At 34.2% G+C, this 21,761-nt stretch overlaps 1 protein-coding gene across 2 annotated transcripts; it reads right to left on the bottom strand.

The window, feature by feature from the left end:
- Positions 1-551: 551 nt before the first annotated feature.
- FAM76B (family with sequence similarity 76 member B) lies at positions 552-21,617 on the bottom strand. Of its 2 annotated transcripts, none has more exons than XM_012454729.3 (10): positions 20,876-21,617; positions 19,996-20,060; positions 19,077-19,131; positions 17,877-18,032; positions 15,144-15,340; positions 11,753-11,800; positions 11,479-11,559; positions 10,692-10,824; positions 7,751-7,852; positions 552-3,233 (listed from the first exon to the last, which is right to left on the bottom strand). In XM_012454729.3, exons 1-10 carry the CDS (start codon positions 21,380-21,382, stop codon positions 3,144-3,146), a joined length of 1,434 nt encoding a protein of 477 aa, XP_012310152.2. In that variant the 5' UTR covers positions 21,383-21,617; the 3' UTR covers positions 552-3,143. The 2 variants fall into 2 exon arrangements, with proteins under 2 accessions (XP_012310152.2, XP_012310144.2); XM_012454721.3 differs by having other exon boundaries at positions 10,692-10,827; positions 20,876-21,616.
- Positions 21,618-21,761: the final 144 nt, after the last annotated feature.

Raw genomic sequence — 21,761 nt, forward strand, 5'->3', positions numbered from 1 at the left:
CTAGTTTCATGTTATCTGTTGTTTAAGACTTCATACTGGGAAAAGGAGGCCAAATGTCGATGAAGCTACGGTTAGTTCAATAATGGTCCCCCAAGATGTCCATGCCCTAATCCTTGGAACCTGTGAATACATTACCTTCTATGACTACAGGACCTTGAAGATGTGACTAGGTTAAGAACTTGAAACGTAAAATCTATCTTGTTTATGCAGGTGGAGCCAATACTTTTCTCATAAGGTCCTTATAAGAGGGAACAAGAGGGAGATACTCTGAGAGAGAAGTTATGATGACAGCAGCAGAGACAGATTTCAGATGCTACAATTTGGGCTTTGAGGAAAAGGGTCAATGAGCTCCCAGAATGCAAGGAATGCAGCTCTAGAAGCTGGGAAAGGCAAGGAAACAGATTTTCCCCTAGAGCCTCCAGAAAGAATAAACCCTACCAACACCTTCACTTTAGCCCAGTGAACCTGATTTTGGACTTCATAATTAATTTTTGTTGTATTAAGATACTAAGTTTGTGGAAATTTGTTATGGCAGCCACTGGAAACTAATACAAAGCCTTTGACAAGTTTTTATTGTGAAATACTGGATCTAGAAAAAAGTACAAAATGTCAACAGTCAGATGTGTACAAGCACAGTATTTCAATAGTCTATACATGTGAACAGCTTAACAGGTTCACTGCAGAATGCTTATTTAGACCAATATAATCTAAAAAGGACTGTAATATTCACAGGCTATTAATACATAAATAACTTGAGCCAAAATGACCCTCACTGGTTAATGCTAATTAATAGTGGAAAACAGGCTAAAAGCACAATACACCACACTGTATTATCTCTTACAGGTCCACATTTAAAGAATATGAGTTTCTTATGTCAAAACACTACAGATCCAGGACTGGGACTGATTTACTAGTTTATACAATTGCAAAAAATTTAAGTTATAAGGTCATGGAATAAGAGAGGGTATTTAATTAGGACTAAATACTGTGAAGCCCATGAAAGGTTTTAGCCTTGGAATTTACAAAGCTAAATTATTAGAATGTTAATGTTAGCTAACATTAAAACTCAATTGCCTTCAATTTTAATATTACCTCACATTAAACTATTTTTAATTTTAATGTTAGCTAAGGAGAAGGACAAGGACAACTTTCTTTTGTAGTTTCTCCAACAAGGTATAAGAACTATCACAAAACCATATGACCATAAAACCATAATGACCACTATGGATTGACAAATGGCTATGAAACAGGAATATAACACATTACAAACTTCAAAGAAAGGTAGTAACTATTTTATGAATTTAGCAAATCCTGCAAACGTTAAAATCCATGTTAAGGCATTGTCTATCATGGTTGAGAGTACTAAATTTAAGATTATTATTACATGAAGATCCCATAAAAATAAACTGTTTAGTTTACAAGATTCTGACTGAATCTTTTACTACCACTTGAAAATTACCCTATATTATGCTTTCAAAATGGACAAAGAATTACTTGGTATCACTTTATAATGAACTATAAGAATAGTCTACTGAAACACGTCATGTTAAAAAAAACTGTTACAATCGTGTTAAGAAAGCCAATCTTTGATATGATATTCATAATCAATGCTTGTATAAAAATCTTTAAAACTGATATAAGTAACAGTCTACATGAAGCAAATTTATCTTTGTCCATAAATTCCGAAAAGAAGCAACTCTTTCACTCTACACAGTGTATCCAGCAATACTAAAATCAAACTAAAATGCTGAACTGATAATAACTAGGAGATAAATTCCATTTCAGGCTGAAAACCACTGGATCAGAATATAATTAGTCAATAACTTCACATAACCTATCCCACCCTACCTTAACCTTTTATAGACAATTTTAAAGACTTTGAGACGATTTACTTACAGTTCCTGAATCTCATAGTAGATTCCAATTTATTCAAAGATTATCACAGATTGGATTAAACGGTTATTTAATTTTTTTCAGATTTGCTTTAAATTAAGTATGGTGTACATAAATATTAACTTAGATAACCACACACAGGGAAAGAAGATATATGGATCATTGTAGAAACATTAACATTGTAAAGAAATTTTACAAAAAATAATAAAGCAAAACATGTAACTCACAAAATATGAATATGAAGCCATATGACATAAAAAATAAAATTACTCTTTAAGAAGCAATTGAAAATTAAATCTTTGAGGAACTATTTTGACATGAATGAATTCAAAGACCAACTGCTTCCCTTATCACACAGAAACAAATCACAAAATTTTCTAAAGTCTATATGCATTATCAGTTAGTTCTTAATGCAATCTCAAACATTTGACTAGCAATTTTGATTTCCTTTTGAAATAGGCTTCTGTACATATGCATTTATATACAAACATTTATTAAACATGATTTTAAAACAAACTGTATGTACAAAAGATCAGCATTCCTATAAATAAAAACATTAGGTGGCAAAAAGGCACTTGTAAGTAAAAATCTACAGTAGTTTTTACAAAACAAAAACACATTTTACCTTAGATACTGTACAATAAACATTAATTCCTATACCAATAATGAAAATGCTAGGTTACTAACGTTAATGATACAATTTTAGAAAACAAATTTACATATATTTGAAGTTCATTTAATAAAAGCACCATGATTTTCTCCTAAATTCATGTTGATGCGAAGTAAAAACACAATTCCCAAAAAAAAACAGTGTTCACCATTTTTCGAGTTTAAAAGTTTTTGTATTTCTAAATTGAAAACTGTTTGTCTGAAATTAGCATGGTGTAAAACAAAAAACAGAACAAAAAACCCTGCTGCTCTGACTTCTTAAACCATACCTACTCTATTATTGCATGTTTCGTTTTATAAAGAGCACTACTCATGCACTCCTTTACAACTGTTTAATACTATTGCTGGCAAAAAAGTTCCTGGATATCAAATAATTAAAAAGTTACTTCAAACCAGTTGAAGTTTTATTTGAATGTTTTACAACTTAAAAAATGCTGTATATCAATTACAAAAGTGAATAGGAAACACACCAATTCATTTGGTGTGCAAAAATATTTTTCTACTACACAGAATTTAGGGCTTCACAGAATTTTTTTCCCCAAATTTACATTGTAAGAAGAAATGCTAAGCAAATTACTTTCTCAAGGAGATGTTAGTATGCTTCCACTTTTGTCAAATTTTTTACCCTTTGACAATGCTGCAACCTGTTTGAGTAGTTCTCTGTTTTTGGCCTGTAGGAGACAAAAACATTCAAGATTAAAAATGTTTGAAATATTAAGTCATGCTGGAGAATACTACTTATTTAATACGGTTTTCATTTCTATAATTATGTCACTGAAGCATTACATTAAATCAAAGAGTTGATACATTTACATTCATCTCTTTAAGAATGAATATGCAGAAGGAAAATTCTAGATTGTCTCATCAGCCTCCTTTGTAAATGATATTATAAATAAAATTGTTGTCTAAAGATACACAATGGGTTATAAAAAAGGAGACAAAGTGAATCCACTTAAAAGAAGGTCTAAATTTTAATAGGGAAAAAATGTTTGGACCTTTATCTTAAAAACATGAAAACTATGAAAATAAGTTGTTATTTACAATCAACAAAATCAAAGAATGAATGAAGATTTGGGAGGAATATTTCCTGGCAAGCTGTATGAGGTCTTTTTTCTATGTTTACTCGCTTGTATAAAAAGTGTAACAAGTCATTTTTGCAAAAAACACAGAATGTGTCACTTTGCCAAAGGCACTCAGTGACAATTTTTTAAAGCACCCATCAGAATCACTCATTCTTATCTTATTGTCGTTCCTTTAATTACCATATAGTCATTTGACACTGGTTTTAGTGTGACTTGAGCAGTTCCACATCATCATTTCTTATTTCATGAAAGCTTGAATTTTTGCAAAGATTCAAAATTAATTTCATCATCTGACTTGAATTTCATTATTAAATGTCCATCCATCACTAGTTTACTGAGGAGGAATGTGTAAGTACAGTGAATATTTTCACATTTTGACTGCCTTTGCCACCTTATTCAGTCTCTTAAATGTGGAAATTTAGATAGTAAGGATTCCTATATATACAAATACATTAATGATCAAGCATTTTTGTAGTCTGAGCCGAAATGGTGAAAGTGATGAAAACAGTTTGAAACCTGAGTACTATCCTAAAATTAACAGGTTTTAAAAAGATACTCTCTGACTTACATTTCAACACCATTTTCCTTCACAGGTTTGAGGAATTTTTATTATCTCGACAGTCTTTTTAACCTCAGTACTTCATCTTTTACTCTAATTTTAGCTTTCTATGGCCACATAACAACCTGCCTTCTCTGTATGCCATTTTATAGAGGTTTCATGAAATAACCTTTTTCAAACTTTGTACTTCCATCCCCTCACCATTCTCCAATCACTCTTGCTAATTAACACCCATGACCTCCAAAATGCAAACATTCTCAGTACTATCTTATGTGTGCAAATCAAATCATTTTTTATGTTCAGATGCATGATTAATAGGACTTTCCTATTCAGTCATTATTAATAACTAAGGTGGTAATGAAAAACTTCAATATCTATTTCAAATTTAGAAAAGCATCAAGAACTGAAAAGGATTTTTACTTTCCTTTAAAACTAAACAGCTTGAGAAATTCACAGGAAAAATTAAGTGAGAATATCTGGGAGGTAGGGGAAATAAAGAAGCACATTTATTTTCAATTGGTTCATTACTCAGCTAACCAGTTCCTGTCAATACAGTAGTTTAAATTTTTTCTTTACTTTTAGCTACATGTTATTTAATTTATAACTATAATAAACACACTAGCTAAAAATAAAAAATTTGAGGAACATATATGTATGCAAATTTGACTCAAAAAGATCTTCACCAGGTCTGTAAGTTATATTTATGTAAAAATGTTTATACTGATATACTAGTTAAAATGTGAATCTCCAAATTATTTCCTCAATCATCAATAAGTAAACAAAAAAAGTGTTTATAATTTTCATATTTTAAGTACAAAATATAATAATTTGAACACTAGGTCTTTAAAGCAATTTTTCCTTTTAATGCTTTAGTAGCTAATTTCCAGTTTGCATTTAATATATTTGTATCACTAACACAGTTATTTCTTGATAAATTACATAAATCTTTTAAGATAAATAAATAATACAATTGTTAAGTACAAGTCCAAATTTATCTTATTCTAATTTGAATACCTTAAAAATGAATTTTATAATGCAGTATTTCAATATATGTACATTTAAATTTTTTTATCCTAAAATTACTTCCTTTTGCACCCAGCAAAAATATTTAAAAATCAATGATATTCCTTACAGACTCTTAAGAAAGGTAAGTTTAAAAGTTTAGACATGTTGGTCTAAAGGAAAGAGTATCAGGATTAAGAATTACATAGATCCTGCTTTAAATCCTGGCTTACTCACCTGCTACATAACCTGGAGAATATTTTCTCATTTGTAACACAGTAACCCCACCATCCAAACTCAAAATGAGTTGAAAGAACTTATCAAATATATAAAACACTTAGTCTAACACAGTTACTGGTACATAGAAGGCACTCAAATGTTATATCCCTTTCCCTTTTAACCACTTACCTAAGTGAATTATAGAGTTTTTACTTCATATTCTTAGTATTTTCAACATTTGGGGTATTTTGGGGTTACATTTTGGACAATTTTTTCTTGTGATGTTCAGTGCTTTGTCGTAGTTTGGTAGTTAAAAATGTTTAACTAGCTCTAAGATCAATCTTGTGTCACAGGATTCAATTCCTTATTACATAAAGATAAGAAAAAAATTACCTATATTTCCTCACCTCAGTATAGAATCCTACTAGTACCACTGGTTGCTAAAGGATGCAATGTAAAAAGATGGCACTCAGCTATGACAGAGTGCCTGTAGCCATAACACACACAAAAAAATCAGGTAAGTCGTCTGATAGGAAGGATGAAATAGAAAATCTGAGTGACCTGAAGTGGTGGGAACCGGTGTATAACAGGGAAAAGTGGTTAAACTGGAGTCAGAAGACAGAACCTTCTATGTCACCGCTTACTGTGTGATCAGTTTCCTCTATAAAATGGGCATATCACATAACTCAGTTTTTGTAACAAAAGAGCATATGTAAAATCATGTCAAAATGTCCTATATTTTCATATAAATAGTAGTTACTTTTATATTATGTGAAACATCAGTTACCAACCAAGAGGAGGTAGGCTTAAGATATCAATCAGGCTAAGTCAAAGAAGACTCCATGTCTTTGCAACTATTTTAAAAAATAAAAATCAAAACACAAATTGCTCTTTCGAACAGTGGGAAGTACTAAGTTGAAACATATCTAAGTACCTCTTGCAGTTATTCTGTTATCTCATTCTGGATTTACTTCAGAGCTTTGGTTACATCACATTAAATCAAAGACCATCAGGTGAAAGATTCTGTTCAAGACAATCATTCAGCATTAATAACTGAATAAGAAAAATAGAAATAACATAAAACTAAAAATAATACTTGCTGGTAGATAAAAAACATTAACTAATACATAAGAATCTGATGTATGATATGAGCAATCTCTCAGAATGGAGGGCAGATGGGGATTTCCATAAATCACCACTTATTCAACAAATCATTTGAATGCCTACTATGTCCCAGGTTCTACATGAGGTTCCTTTTCACCTATCTTTGTAATAGTATGATCATGATTAAGACCAATCTGTACCTTGAATTTCAGCAAGTTCCTAAATTCTACTAATTTAAGCTACTTGCAAAGACATATTAATACAAAACCAAAAGAAAGTAACAGCAAATATCCCTTGATGTTACAATGTGAAAAATACAAAATGAAACAGAGCAGTATTAATTCCTTCCTTCTGAAGCTGTACTTTCCTAAGTCTGAAGTCTGTATGCATTCATCTTCTATTCTTTCATGATTTAAAACTTCTTAACCTTAAACACTATAAAGATTAATTTTACAAATGTGAGACTATATAAATCAAAGAGAACATGTAATTAATTTAGTGTGGTCTGATTTCTAAATTCATAAAACCTAGCTGAGAACAAGCTTAATATGGTAGCAATCTGTACTCAAGTTGGATGTTCACCATCTCTGTATGACAGACATCAATCAGATTGTTACTGTGTTGACACTTAACCTCACCATTCAGTTGTTCTGTATACTTAAAATGCTACTGTGCAGTACTCTGAGGTTCAGGTGGATCACTACCTGTTAGCCTTTAGTAGAACCCTATTTGGCACTTGGCAAACCACTGTACGTAGGTTAAGTAAACTCTTTTGCTTTGTAAACATTTTTGCCACTTAACGTCCTAAGAACTGGTTTTATACACCCACCTCCCTTCCCATTATCTGGAAGGAAATATTAATACGAAGAATGACTGCTACTGAAGACCTGCTTTTCACCTTAGTTTCATGAGTCTGATTTTTAATCTTTTGCTCTAAGCCCAATAATCAATTGAACATGCACCAATAATATCCTCCTCTAAAAACCCCAATTGAAGTTTAGGCAAAAGTTTTCAGGACTAATGTATTAAATCATCTTTCAAGTAATTTCAAACAACAACTTCTAATGGGATCAAGATTAAAAATGAGTATAAAGTCAAAATCAAAACTGAAATGCACCAACTATGCAAAACCAGGGCTACCAATAACAATCTAAGTCAATGAATGCTGTTACTCAAATTCATCCCTCCTTGCCTAACACTTTATGTAAATGATGGTAGTTACCTGAAGTTGTTCCACAGTTTCTTTGTGAGCTTTTTCCATACTGTTCATTTTTGTTCTCAAATTTGACTCTTGGTACTGAAAGTCTGCCTTTAGTTCAGTTAACTGAGAGATTAAAGAAAAAAGATACATATGTATGTATTTGCACACACACAAACACACACCATTATATGTAACTTTCACAATAAACTCACAATTCATTATAAAAGTGGAAGATGTTCTTTGCAGTTTCCTGAATTATACAATGTCTAAAATTTGTTTTGTGAAATGATGAATTCTATCTGCTTTACAATAGTGTGATTTTAATGCTAATACCCGACCATCAGTGAAATTTTTGAGTTTTCTTTTTTTTCTAAACGTAGCTTGACTGGGAATAGAGTTTAGCAACTGGTATGCCACACAAAAAAAGCTTAACGGCTAATAACTTCGAAAATGCCTCATTCAAAAAGGTACTTCAATAACATTTGTAACAGTAAAACAAACATTAAAACTAGTTTAAGGGTAAAATAATCTTTCAATGCTTAAAGAAAGAAATTTCACACTGGGCAATATAAAAAGGGATGGTCTTTTCAGCCAAAAGCTACACTGTTTTTATTTTTAAATTTATGTCCAGGATTATGTACATAACCACCTAACACTTGAGGTAAAAATAGAAAACAAAGCACAGAAATACAACTAAATAGAATGAGAAAGGAAAGAGGGTAACTATAAAATTTGGGCTAATGTAAGAAAAAAATCAGTGCTCTGAGAAAGAAGGCTACATAATTTTTTCATAAACATAAATGATACACGTAAAAGCATAACATCTCATCACTTCAAACCAAAGAGTAAGTTACTATATAATTTCACTATCAGAACCATGCAGAAGCAGCTTCAAGTTATTTTTTAATGTTTTTCATTATGTCAGCTTTAAAGGTTTACACATTCTTTTGTAATTACCCAGTAGCTAGTAAACTGAAAGACACACAACAGCAAAAACAGAAAATCATGGAGTCTTATATACTTATTTTTCCACACACACAAAAAAAGCCCTTGCTTTTGTCAAATTCAATGTATAACTAAGTTCTCTCTCTCTCAACTTTCTATATTCACAAAAGATTTTCTGTTCTGAAATGCCAATTCACACCAGAGCAGCTAAGACAATTACTCTATTCACTATACTGTGAGTTGCCCCCAACTATGAACTTCTGGAAAATCAGAATTATGTCTTAATTATTCATCTTTGTATCCTCATGAACTAGCTCAGTGTCTAGCTCTAGAAGTCACTGAATAATTTTGTAAAATCAATTCAGGAAAATAACTTGGTTGTCTTAGATTTATAAGAAAAAGCTGCAAATGTGTAGCTATTTTAGGTTTACCATTAGAATTTTTCTTACAACAATGCTAATTTCAATCTCCATTAGTATTTTGGTTTTTTTAAAGACAAATACTAACAAAAGCAGAAAACTTCAACTGCACAATACAAAGATAATACCTTTTATGCTAGAGAGGAAAGAAAAATCTAGTATAATACCTCTTATGCTAGATAGGAAAGAAAAATCTAACAGTCAATATTCTATAACTGATTACTACTTGGTTTAGAAATCATTGCAATTTTGCAGTAAACTTGGCATTTTATTTAACTTTTCTCAAGGTTAATGCAGATATACCTGGCTTGTCTCTAACTCTGTACATAGAACAAATTCCCATAAAAGCTCATTAATTTAAAAAATGCTGTCAATTAAAAAGAAGCATAAGACAAAGACACCCGTAACCATCCTACTTTTATCTTGTATGTCACTCCTAATTTTCATATACTGAATTTGCTTAAAACAAGGTACAAATGTATTAAAAATTAAGTCCACTAACCATCAAGGTGTGGGAAGATGTAACAAAAGTTATTGAATGCCAGAAGTAAAAGCCAGCTCAGATTCAAGTCTGCTGCTATAGGTACTCAGAGATGGATATGATTCATATATGTATCCATAATAAGGTCTTATTCTTTTAAAAATAAATGATTTTAGTGTTCTAATGCATAATAAATTTGATACAGGTCAAACTACACTGTCTGGGACCATAAACAAGTACAAAGAAGATCAAACATCAGTAATAACCCCTATGAGCGCTTTCACATGCCAAGAGCTATAATAAATAATTGCATTTTCCTTAACCATCACAGCTGTCACTTGAAATAGTATTATGCTCTCATTTAAATGAGAAAACTGAGGCCCAAAGAAGTACACATTCTGTTCCTGGTTACAGAGAAACTCTTAGAACTGGGATTTGAATCTAAGTATGTCTACATTAACTTCAAAACTTTATACTGTTCCATGCCTGACCACTATTATGCCATCCTGATTTCATAGCACAAGACCTTAAATCTGTCTATAATTCTGTTAATATTCCTGTTTTTGCTAAATGGATAACACATTTGATATTCCTCTTGATTTAACTGATAAAGTCCCAATAAATACACTTACTTTGTACACAATGACCTTTTAGACATCTACTGCAAATTACTGATTACCACAGGAAATTCCCATACCATTACTTTTCAGCAGTTATTTGATCTGAATTCATATAAATACACGATGGGAATATCAAATACGACGTTCAAACTACTTTCCTAAATCACAAAAGTTTACAAAATATTCCATTTATATCTCATTTTTAAAGTATTAGTAGACCTATTTTTAAATTACACGTTTACTGAAAATTAAAGTTTAGAAATTATATCCTAATTAAGCTCTCAGTTAATTCTTAGAACTAAAATTCTGAAAGACCATTTTTTACCTATCTTCATGAGATGGCTTGGAGGGCGGGAGGGCTTTTGTAATTTGTCTTATAAAAATCATACGTAACAAACATTACCAGATTATTTTAAAAAAAGACTAATAAAATTTGTGATTATTAAGCAACAGTCAAGACATAATTCTTATCAGGCTTCAATGAACCATGTTCTTACCTTTTTATCTTTTTCTAAAATGGTCTGGTCTCTCTGCTGTAAGAGACGCTTAAGTGACATCACTTCTTCTTTCAGTTGACTTATAAGGACAAAATTGTCTGTTCCCCCACTATCTGCTGACTGATTTATAGAGCTACTAAAAAGAAAAAAGTAAAACACAGTTAAATGAAGTAGAAGGAAAATTAGCAGGTGTTCAAATTGCATAAATTAGACAATTCCACAAACATCCTTAAGGCTAATGCAAAAAAATATGTACCTGACAGAAATGGATGCAACTGGCAAATTACCTTACTAATGGCACACATTACATACACCTGCAGAAATATAATTCAGTATTAGCTTTTAGGGGGTCAATACTTCTAGTGTAAAGCAAAAGGCAGCCAATTTGTACAGTAACATCAGCAAACTTTTGGCTAATGAACTAAATACAAAGTCACGCTCATATTTTTAATCTAAAAACATTTTCTAAGCAGGTCAATTTAAAATATCACAATTAGATTTGTGTTTCACTGAAGAATAAAGATAAAAATAATGTTCTCCATTCAGATTTGTTTTCTTTTTCAAAACCCAAATTTATTTCCCAAATAGAACAACATAGTTCAGTGCCACTTTCTTATTGCCAAAATTAAGTTAAAAATTTTAAACTGATTTATGTTTACTCTTCTAGGTGACTCAAGTCAATGTAGAAAATACATGTTTATAGTTTTTTATTTAGTAATAACTGGCAATCAACCATAACTATGCAACTAAGCTGAATTTTCACAACACTGAAAGAATTCATTTTTACCTATCTCCATTAGATGGCTTAGATTCCAATTTGGGCTTTTTCTTTGGAGTTTCATTCTGAATTGCTGCAGAGGATTTATGGCTGAAACCAAACATTAATAAGAACAGTTAGAGTAAAAAGGACAGAGGAACCAAATGATAAGTTATTCATCTTCCCCTAAAATATTACTGAAAATACTGATTTTTGTAAGGCTTAAGTAACAAAGTTAAAGGAGTATCATACACTTATAAAAACACATTTCAAAATACTTCAGAAAATACAGCAACGTATTTACCTCTGTTTCCACAGTCCCTGCTCTTGTTCTGGACTTAGATTGCTGATTCTGAAAAATATATAAATGACATCTAATAACGACATTCATTTAATACATTTAAATTTAACATTCTTTCTCAATGGTTACAAATTATATGTTTACAATCTTTAGTTCAGAGAAAGGCATATTTAAGTTTTCAGACTAAGCTAATATTCAATAAATCACATTCTGATGAGATAAATTTTAATCAAATGACTACTGGCCATCTTAGGTTCTTTAAGAATTGTTTTTAATCAGCGTCTCCGCAGTTCAATTTAATATCATACAAAGGGTGGAGTATACAAGCACAAAAACTACCACAAGAAGATTCTAAAATTATAGTCTAGGTATCACTGTACTTTGGCTGCCCTTACTAATTCATACCCAAAATTTGTATCTTTAAAGCTAAGGCTTTCCCAGTAATTTAAAGTAGAGACTCTTCCTTTGGAGTAACTCAAGTTGCTCATAATAGTATGCCTATTTAAATGGGGAAATATATTGATTTATTTGATTCTTTTGCAGTTTTCTTAAAAATCCTCTTCAAAGTCCCTAGATCTCTCTTTAGTACTCTGGAGAAGTTACGCTGAAGCTATTGGGAAATATCATAGTAACAAATGATTTTACTTTTACTCATAATTAGTACTGTAATACTCCTTTTCTATTTTAGCATAATACTAATAATCACTTTGCAATTCTCTATGAATCCTACATTTTTTTCCTCCTATACTTGGCACATCAGTCAATCCTTCACTAACCCCTAGTTTATTCACTCCACATATAGAGTATCCCCTATGAACCAGATGCCATGTATTTATACAATTTAGAAGATATTGGAAGACTTAAGCTGTGACCTCATGCAAATTACTTAACATCCCCGAGCCTTGGTTCTCTCATATGTAAAATGCATGTAACACATACCTTATACTGATACGAGCATTAAATGAGTTATATATGTAAAAGCACTTAGTATAATGCTGGCATATACAAAATAGACATATGCATACATGTGTCTAAAATTTACTATTGGGTTCAGCTGTAGAAGTTTTTTAAGCAAAAGAAAAAAATAGACCTTAAGACTCAGCTGTAAACCAATACCAAGTTGGGGAAAAACAGAGATAATTCCATCAACCTGAGTTCTTATTTGTGAATGGAAATCCTATTGAGGGATGCAGTTGTCTTTTTTTTTTTTTTTTTTTTAACAAATTTCATTATAAGCGTAACAAGCCATGAATGAATTAACAGCACTAACCATATCTCAAAGAATAATCACATTAATATGACTGATAGAAACATCTGGAATTCCCATCTTAGCTTTCTGAGGGTTGTCCATTCCTAGATTCAGATCCACCTTAGTACTACTCACGCAACCACATCCCCTACTCTAGCCAATCACCATCTATCACAATATGTATGCTCCTCATTTTCAGTCTAATCTATTGAACTTAAGATAGGACCCTATAAACTAACTGTTATCAAATGGTCAATAGCCATCAAATAGAAAATAGTGTTTGTGGCCGGGCACAGTTGCTCACATCTATAATCCCAGCACTGTGAGAGGCGGGTGGATCACGAAGTCAGATCGAGACCATCCTGGCTAACATGGTGAAACCTCGTCTCTACTAAAATACAAAAAACTGGCCAGGCGTGGTGGCATGTGCCTGTAGTCCCAGCTACTCGGGAGGCTGAGGCAAAAGAATCGCTTGAACCCAGGAGGCGGAGGTTGCAGTGAGCCAAGATCGTGCCACTGCACTCCAAATTGGCAACACAGCGAGACTCTGTCTCGGAAAAAAAAAAAAAGAAAATAGTGTTTGTATTTCTTACGTAACCTTTCAATTTCAATACTGTCTTCTTTCCCTTTATTTTTGAAACCTGTCATTTTTTCAAAAATTTGGTTGCTGTCACATACTTCGATCTTCACAAAAATAATCTGATTGTGTCCTTTTACATCATGCTAAGACAAATTTATCTGTAAAGAATAGAGAAAGGAGACATTTTGGCAGTCTTAGGAGTATGTCTGACATTGCTATTATAGTATATAGTTGTCACATTATTTCTTAAAGCAAGAAGCAAAATCAAGGTAGATTTATATTCCTTTGCTTCTTGAGATACTCTGATATAAAGATCACAAGATTTCTTCAAAACAATCAGAAGACAAGGTATTGCATTGTAGTCTGCCCAATGGTAGAAATTAAACATGACTAACCTCAACGTAACCTCATCATCTAAAAGGTGACTGAATAAGGTTTAGAACAAATCTTACTAATTAGATAGAGCTATATGACATTCCCAAATACTGCATTTGTTCCAAAATGTGGTGGGCATCAGTTTTTTGTAAATTCAGTTTTAAATTATCTGAAACTTTAAAGACTCGTAAACAAACTATAAATTCTTCTGAAAATGGGCATGCAATATGTCCCTGTTTTTTCCATTTTAATTTGTGTTTACATGAGTTTAATTTGTATTTTAATGTTCTTGTTTGTTCCATGAAGACTAAAACTGCAATTTAAAAAGCCTTTATACTACACACATCAAGGGTTAAGGTACTACTACATAACTCCTCCCCCACAGGTCACTCTAAAAATCAAGTACAGTTGACTCTTGAACAACCCAGGTTTGAATTGCATGGGACCACCTATACAAGAACTTTTTTTTTCCAAGCAAATACGGATCAAAAATACAGTATTTAGAGGATGTGAAACCTGCACGTATAGAAGGCCAACTTTTCCTATAGGCAGGTTCCACAGGGCCAACTGCAGTATATGCAAATTTTGGTCTACGAGGGGGTTCCATATCAAATCCCTCAAGCATACTGAGGGAAAACTACAGTTGTCTGTTTTTAAGTAGGATTAAAAAAACAGCAAAGTATCAGTAGTTAAAAATATTTCTCACATTTTGGGGACCACAAAGATTAGAAATGCTTCAATCGTAGTAACAAATTATAGTATTAAAATACATTCTCCAAACCCAGTCATTGGTTTGTTTTGGTTTGTTTTTAATAAAACAAATAGACCACTGAGCTAAATATAATTTTTCAAATAAAACCTTAACAATTATTTAAACAAAAAAGAAAACTGAGGCTTTTGATAAGCTATTTAAGTGTTAACTGATGTACTTGTATTTTGACTTCACATGATTATAGTTTTATAATTTCCTAAATGTCTTACCTGTATTATGGTAAATAGCTAAACATATTCCATGTGTGTAACATTATACACTGAATAAAATGGAGACATGGGCTTAGACACACAAGAAGCCTACTGTGTACAACAGAAACTAGACTAGCACATAGTAAATATTTGCATGAAGTAAACATCAATAAATGGCATTAAAATGCCAGGAAGAATTTTAGAAAATATGACTTCAAAGTACTTACTTGTGATGGCTACTGCTGTGACGATGGTGATGGTGATGATGGTGGTGATGATGTTTTGAATGCTGGTCTTTCTCAGTAAGAGATGAAGAAGATGAATTTGAATGTGATGATCCCAGGCTCTTCCTTTGTTCTTTCGTCTTCTGTAAAACTCTTTTGTATGATAAAGTACAGAGCCAGCATAATAACTTTCCGTCAACCTTTTAAGAAAATAAGTGTATTAAATTAAATGTACCCATATAAATTGGCTGTGAATGAAACCAGGTAAGATAAATCACTCAACTTTCACCTATATTCCACACATAACATGCACAAATGCATGTATGCACATATTCACAAATCGTTTTGCAAAACAGAAGTAAAACTGGACTTTTCTGAAACTTGGGAAAATACTTGGTTGGAAAATTATAAAATTAATGAGGATGACATACAGATTTCCATTAGTTTTGAGGCATTTTTAATTTGAAAAAAAAAAACACGTTACCTTTTTTCTTATTCCAGGAGAATAAGTATAAATTGACTGATATACTTCCAAGAAATACAGCCTGAATTCTTAAATCACTGCACAATTACTGATAAAGTATTTCCCACTACAGTAAGTATTGCAAATTTACAAAAAAACAGAAAAGCCTTAATGATACACACAGTTGCCTCTCATTGTTCTTCATTTCCTATTTGCGTATTTGCCTACTCAGTAAAATTTATCTGTGATCCCAAAACTCAAGATTTGTAGCATTTTTGTGGCCACTGCATACATAGAGTGGTGAAAAATCTCTGTCACCCAATTGCACATGTTCCTAGTTGAGATGTAACAAGGTGATGCTCTGCCTTGTTTTACCTCTCAGACAGGTATCCTTTTCACAGTCTATTTAGTGCCATGTTTTTCAAGTTTTTATAGTCCCAAAGAGTACTGCCAAAGTGCTATATACTGTTTCTAGGCTCAAGAAGGTTATAATGTGCAATAGCAAAGACATGGAATCAACCCATATGCCAATCAATGGTAGACTGGTTAAAGAAAAGACAGTACATATACACCATGGAATACTATGCAGCTATAGAAAAGAACAAGATCATGTCCTTTCCAGGAATATGGATGGAGCTGGAGGCCACTATCCTTAGCAAACTGACAAAAGAACAGAAAACCAAATACTGCATGTTCTTACTTATAAGTAGGAGCTAAACGACGAGAACACATGAACACAATGAGGGAAACAACAAACACTAGAGTCTATCAGTGGGTAGAGGGCAGAAGAGGGAAAGAATCAGGAAAAATAACTAATGGGTATTAGGCTTAATACCTGGTTGATGAAATAATCTGTACAACAAACCTCCGTGATACAAGTTTACCTACATAACAAACATGCACATGTACCACTGAACTTAAAAAAAAAAACATTAAAAATAAAAAAGGGAAGTTAAGAAGGCTGTGATGTGCCTTATAGAGAAAATATGTGTGTTACATAAGCTATGTTCAGGCACCCTTAGTGCTGTTGGCCATGAGTTCAATTAAATTTATCGACAGTGTATATTAAATAAGTTGTCTTCAAACAGTAACACAAACAAAAAAAGGTTATATATTGATCAACTGACCAACGTGTTATTACTGGAGACGTGAACTTAATCCTGTATTTCTCTTGGGCAATGCTTCAGTACAGTAGTCCCCCTGACCAACAGTTTTAGTTACCCATGGTCAACCTTCGTCTAAAAATGTTACATACGATATGATATTCTGAGGGAGAAAGACCATATTCACATAACTGTAACTAGAGTATGTTATTATAATTGTTCTATTTTGCTATTATTTTTGTTAATCTCTTATTATACCTAATTTAAAAACTAGACTTTATCCTAGGCATGTATGTACAGGAGAAAACATGGTAGAGTTCGTTATTATCCCCAGTTTCAGGCATCTATTCCATCCAGGTGGTTTTAGAAGGTATCCTCCATGGATAAGGGAGGGTACTACTGTATTCACTGTTTTGTGGGAAGTTTAAAGAACTACTGCAAATAATGAGAATCAACTGTACCTGTCTCAGAGAAGAGAGTGTCTGTTCCAAAGGTACTGACTAAACCTTTAAAAATAAAATCAAATTTTTATCTGTTTGTTCGCATCTATTCCATCCAGAGTATTCCAAGGTATGTATGTACCAGACGTGCTGGAGAGACAAGTCTTATAATGGGGAATATACATTGCTGTGGGGAGACCTGAGGAAGTCCCTCAAAGAGGACTTCTCCAAATCAGCTAAAATTGATAGGCAACAGAAGGCCTGTGTGAATGCTGATCGGCAGAGGAATATCACATGAACACATATACTTATTATATTAAGTCACTGTAGGTAAACAAAAACAAACAGTGGTTTCAAATATGAGCCTATATCAAAAGGCACAAGAGTAACTGAATTTTAGGTGCCAATGTGCCCTCAGGGATTTTTTTCACACAAGCAATGTCGAGTAACCAGCAAGGCGGTAAAGTGAAAGAAGCTACTTAACAGTAATTAGTTAAATCTCTTGAACCAAATGTGGGATAGCCAAATAGTACAGAATAGCCACCACGGAGTATTTTTTATAGGACATAAATCACACAAGGAGGACACTCACTATTCCTGCACTTTCATCTAACTACTTGCTTTCACGGATCCAAATAGATCATGTCTCAGTAGTGTATTAATTATAATTTCCACCTTGTTTGGCATTTTATTTAATTTCTAGAAAATGTCATAACATAATAAAGCATACCTTTCTTCTTCCTTCCTCCTTCCGATCAAAAGCACATTGTTGTTTGCACTGTTCACAGGTCTGAGGTGGTCCATATTTTTTTTCTGAATTTGTGCAACGCTGACACTTGGTACCAATAAATGCTGCAATTATGTTACAGTACTGACAAGGCTTGGGCTGAAAAACATATACATTTTATATGAGACTTTTAAAAACATTAAATATTTGTTGCATGGCATATACCCAGCATTATAGGCATATTTCTGGAATTAAGAAAACCCATAGGTAAAAAACATGTTCTCTGTCAAGTCTGTTGTCCTGTCATATGAAACAACTTTTATATTATATTTCCATGCATTCAACTAGTATTTACTTCTAGTCATAAAACTATCACTCTAAGATTATGAGAAATAGATTTCTGATTTGCACAGTCTGTTAGATAATACAAAACCTACTTAACATAAAAACAGTTTCAAAGAATGAAAATAAAGGTATACATGTATAGAAATCTCATAAATAAAGAATTTGAGGAAAAGTCCTTCTACTAATATCCTAGTTAGCTTAGAGACCATATCGTTTACTCAAAAAATATTAACTCTTCATCACATATAGGTATAAATAATACAAGGAATATATACTATAGGCAAGTTTTCAACTTTAAAAAAATGGGGACCAGTATATTCAACATAAACCATAAAAACATACCTTGATTTTCTTTGATATTCAAAAGATGATTCAGGACAGTTTAGAACATTAAAGTTAGCATTTTTGACCAATAATAAATAATATTGGTATAACATACCTACAATGATTGTAGTATACATCTAAGACAGTTTGTACTAGGATTGTGTCATAACGTCTGTGAATAAATATCTTAATTGTGCTGTTTTATAAAAATAGTTCTGAGGAGGTTGTTCTGAAGTGGGCTAAAGTCTGATCACACAAATTTTATGGATAAGAATTTGCTCTATTTGAATCTTTAAAGAATAGCTTCACAAATTTCACACTGATATTGAATACATGAAAAATATGCATATAATTTAACTATTTTTAAATACTGTCACCTTTCCATCAAAATGTCTACAGAAAATTTCTTTCATAAAATATATGTTGAAATATTTAAGAGCATAACAATACATAGTTTCCAAAAGGTCCAGCTTCGTGAAAAATATTAACTGACTAGTAACAATGACATGAAATGAAAATCTAAGACATACTTACCGTCCCAAATTGCTTCACATTTTGAGCACACTTCTTACAAATTGTGTTAGTTTTGCTGAAAAAGAAATTGTATATAAATGATCATGTTTTTATGTAGCTTTCTAAAGTAATTAGCACAATGTCAAAATAAAATGAGTGAGTCAAAGGTTTGTAGGGCTTAAAATTTACTCTAATATGGACCACGGATTTTTTCAAAAATACAAGAATCTTTTCAGGGTTGTTTCACCCGAATTAAGACAAATGTTTTAATACATTTTTACTGCATATTTCTTTTTGTAAAGAAAACATCTTAATGTTTCCTACGTAGCTCCAAAATCTTCACACTTGCCACTATTAACGCACAGCACTACAATACCAATGCACACCTAGCCTTCCAGTTGGCTATTGTCCAACATTATAATGCCCACACCTACTTATGAAGAAATTATTTGTTCTTCTCTGAGGCTACTTTCTGTATATACTGTCAGAGTGGAACTCACTGTTAAAAAACTTATATATTACTCTTCCATGTAACAAATTACTAGATTTCACCCTTGGAAGGCAATTGGTAACACCAGACCTTTCCTCAGGTCTGTAATTGCTTTACCATATTTTTTTTTAGTTTAACAGTAACTGTTTACATTTGCATTTTCATTAGCAAGGCTATACATTTTCCATGTAGTAATTTATTCTTTCTCTCACATAAAATCTATCATGTAGTAATTTATTCTTTCTCTCACATAAAATCTAACTGTAAATTAACCACCACCAGTTTTTTGGCAACATTCTTCCACCACGTATAAAAGGTTTACAACTTAAAATTTCTGGGGCTAAACAATTTTTTTAAAATACTTTCATAAATATATGGCATTACAACCCCCAGGTATTCTATACAGACAACACTTCTCTTTAACAGTCAAAAACTGTTTAATATACAAACCTCTCTTGTTGAAATTCTGATCTGCAGTAAGTACATTTTACAATAGGATGTGCAATCCGACATTCCTGTAATAAGACAATACATCAGTCAGTATCTATCTGAAAGTCCCAAATCTCACTTTTCTAGTAGAAAATTGTTTACCCAACCTAGTGAAATGTCTAAAACATTGATAAAACGTGGCCCCAACGTAAAGAACTGGATGTTTTATCATATAAGTGGCCAATCACAGTATATTTCCTTAGGAAGGCATAGGTGTCTTTGTCTTTAGTAGACATGGGGGCATATTACAGACAAATTAAGAAAGCTGTCAGGGCCGATTCCAGGGATTGGTTAAATGTGAAACTACTTATTATTTTGCGCCGTTGCTCACAGACAGCATCCTGGCTTTAATGGGATGGGAGGAGCTCCAAATCATAGAGCATTCTGTTCCCAAACCAGTCGCTTCGCTTTCCTGGACAGGGAAGAAGGATGCCATCAGCTTTGCGGCTTCGGGTTCCTAGCAAGAAAGTGCAAAAACCGTCCCCTGCCTCCTGGTGGAAGAAGAGGACAGACCAGGCAGAAAACCGAGATGAAAACATCTCCACCCCAGGGTCTCTGCGGCATAGACAGGTGGCTGCCTCACTCAACCCCACCCGAGACCCCCGGACGCTGACGGGGCCCGGCACCGTCCTGGGCCGCCTGGAAGAGGGCACGATTCTGCCTCCCTCTCAGGGACCGTTCCCAACTGATGCTCAAGCCCCCGGAAAAAGGGGTCCCCCAGTGGGGAGGCGAGGGCTCCAGACTCCCAAACCCCTGAGGCGCCGCAGCGCAGCGGCCACCCGGCCCCCATCGGACTACAGCCGAGGATACCCATCCCGCCCGCCTCCCGGAGCCCACGGACCTTGCAGAGCTGCTGGCCCTGGGAGAGCTCCTCGAAGGGATAGCGCTGGGTACACTTGGTGCAAGCGTACAGGGCCGAGGCCGCCATCCTGCTCCTCAGTCTCCTCCTCCGCCGCCGCCCGCTCCGAGGCGGGGCCCTACGGAGAACTCGAGAGCCGCTGCCGCCGCCCGGGCCGCGGGCTCCGGCTCCTCCTCCTCCTCCTCCCCCCCCCCGCCTCGCGCCCACCAGAGCCTCGCCGTGAGAGCCCAGAGCTCCGCGGACGACGCCACCGTCTCCCTCCGCCTCCACTTCCGCCCCAGCCCACCCAGTGACGCCGTGCCAGCCGCTCCCGCTTAGGCCCCGATAGCGGCGGAGGGAGACGAAGCGGGTAGCTGGTTGCTGTTTAGCTGCGCGGCCGCGGATCCGCTTCCTTCTCGGCCTCCCTTCCTCATGCCTAATTGGCTGTGGAGGCCACCGCGTCACTCGGTGGCTCCTCCCAACTCCCAACTTCCGCGATGCTTGGAGCATCCACAAAGGGAGGAAGTCGCTGGCCAATGACAGCCGGTCGCTCTCAACGCGCGAAATCCGCTTTGAACCTGCCCCGCCCAAAGGTCTGCGGTCACGGCTATTAACAGCCAGTCCCAGGTTTGAGTGAAAGCGTCTCAATCCAATTGGGCAAATGCTCGCGAAAGGCTCGCTCTTTGCCGCAACTCTTTTTTCCCTTGCCTTCTATTGGACTAAGTCATTAAGTCCCTCCTAATCCTATTTGTTATTGGCCAGAAGGTAAGTACTTCACCTGGAGAGGCGTCCCCGAGGCAAACTCACGCTCTCTCCAGCGTGTAATCCGAGGGAACTCGGGGAGTGCTTGAACTTCGCCTTCGCTTTTGTTCTATCTCCGTTATTCCGT

The sequence above is a fragment of the Aotus nancymaae genome, unplaced genomic scaffold (assembly GCF_030222135.1).
Source record: "Aotus nancymaae isolate 86718 unplaced genomic scaffold, 86718_ANA_hifiasm-v0.15.2.pri h1tg000012l, whole genome shotgun sequence".
In the NCBI taxonomy this organism is placed as follows: Eukaryota; Metazoa; Chordata; class Mammalia; order Primates; family Aotidae; genus Aotus; species Aotus nancymaae.

Coding starts and splice junctions, on each gene's coding strand:
- FAM76B (XM_012454721.3), bottom strand. CDS start 21,382: ATGCTCCAAGCATCGCGGAAGTTGGGAGTTGGGAGGAGCCACCGAGTG. Junction 19,132..19,995: donor TCAGAATTTCAACAAGAGAG/GTTTGTATATTA, acceptor TTTCTTTTTCAG/CAAAACTAACACAATTTGTA. Junction 15,341..17,876: donor AGGAGGAAGGAAGAAGAAAG/GTATGCTTTATT, acceptor TTTTCTTAAAAG/GTTGACGGAAAGTTATTATG.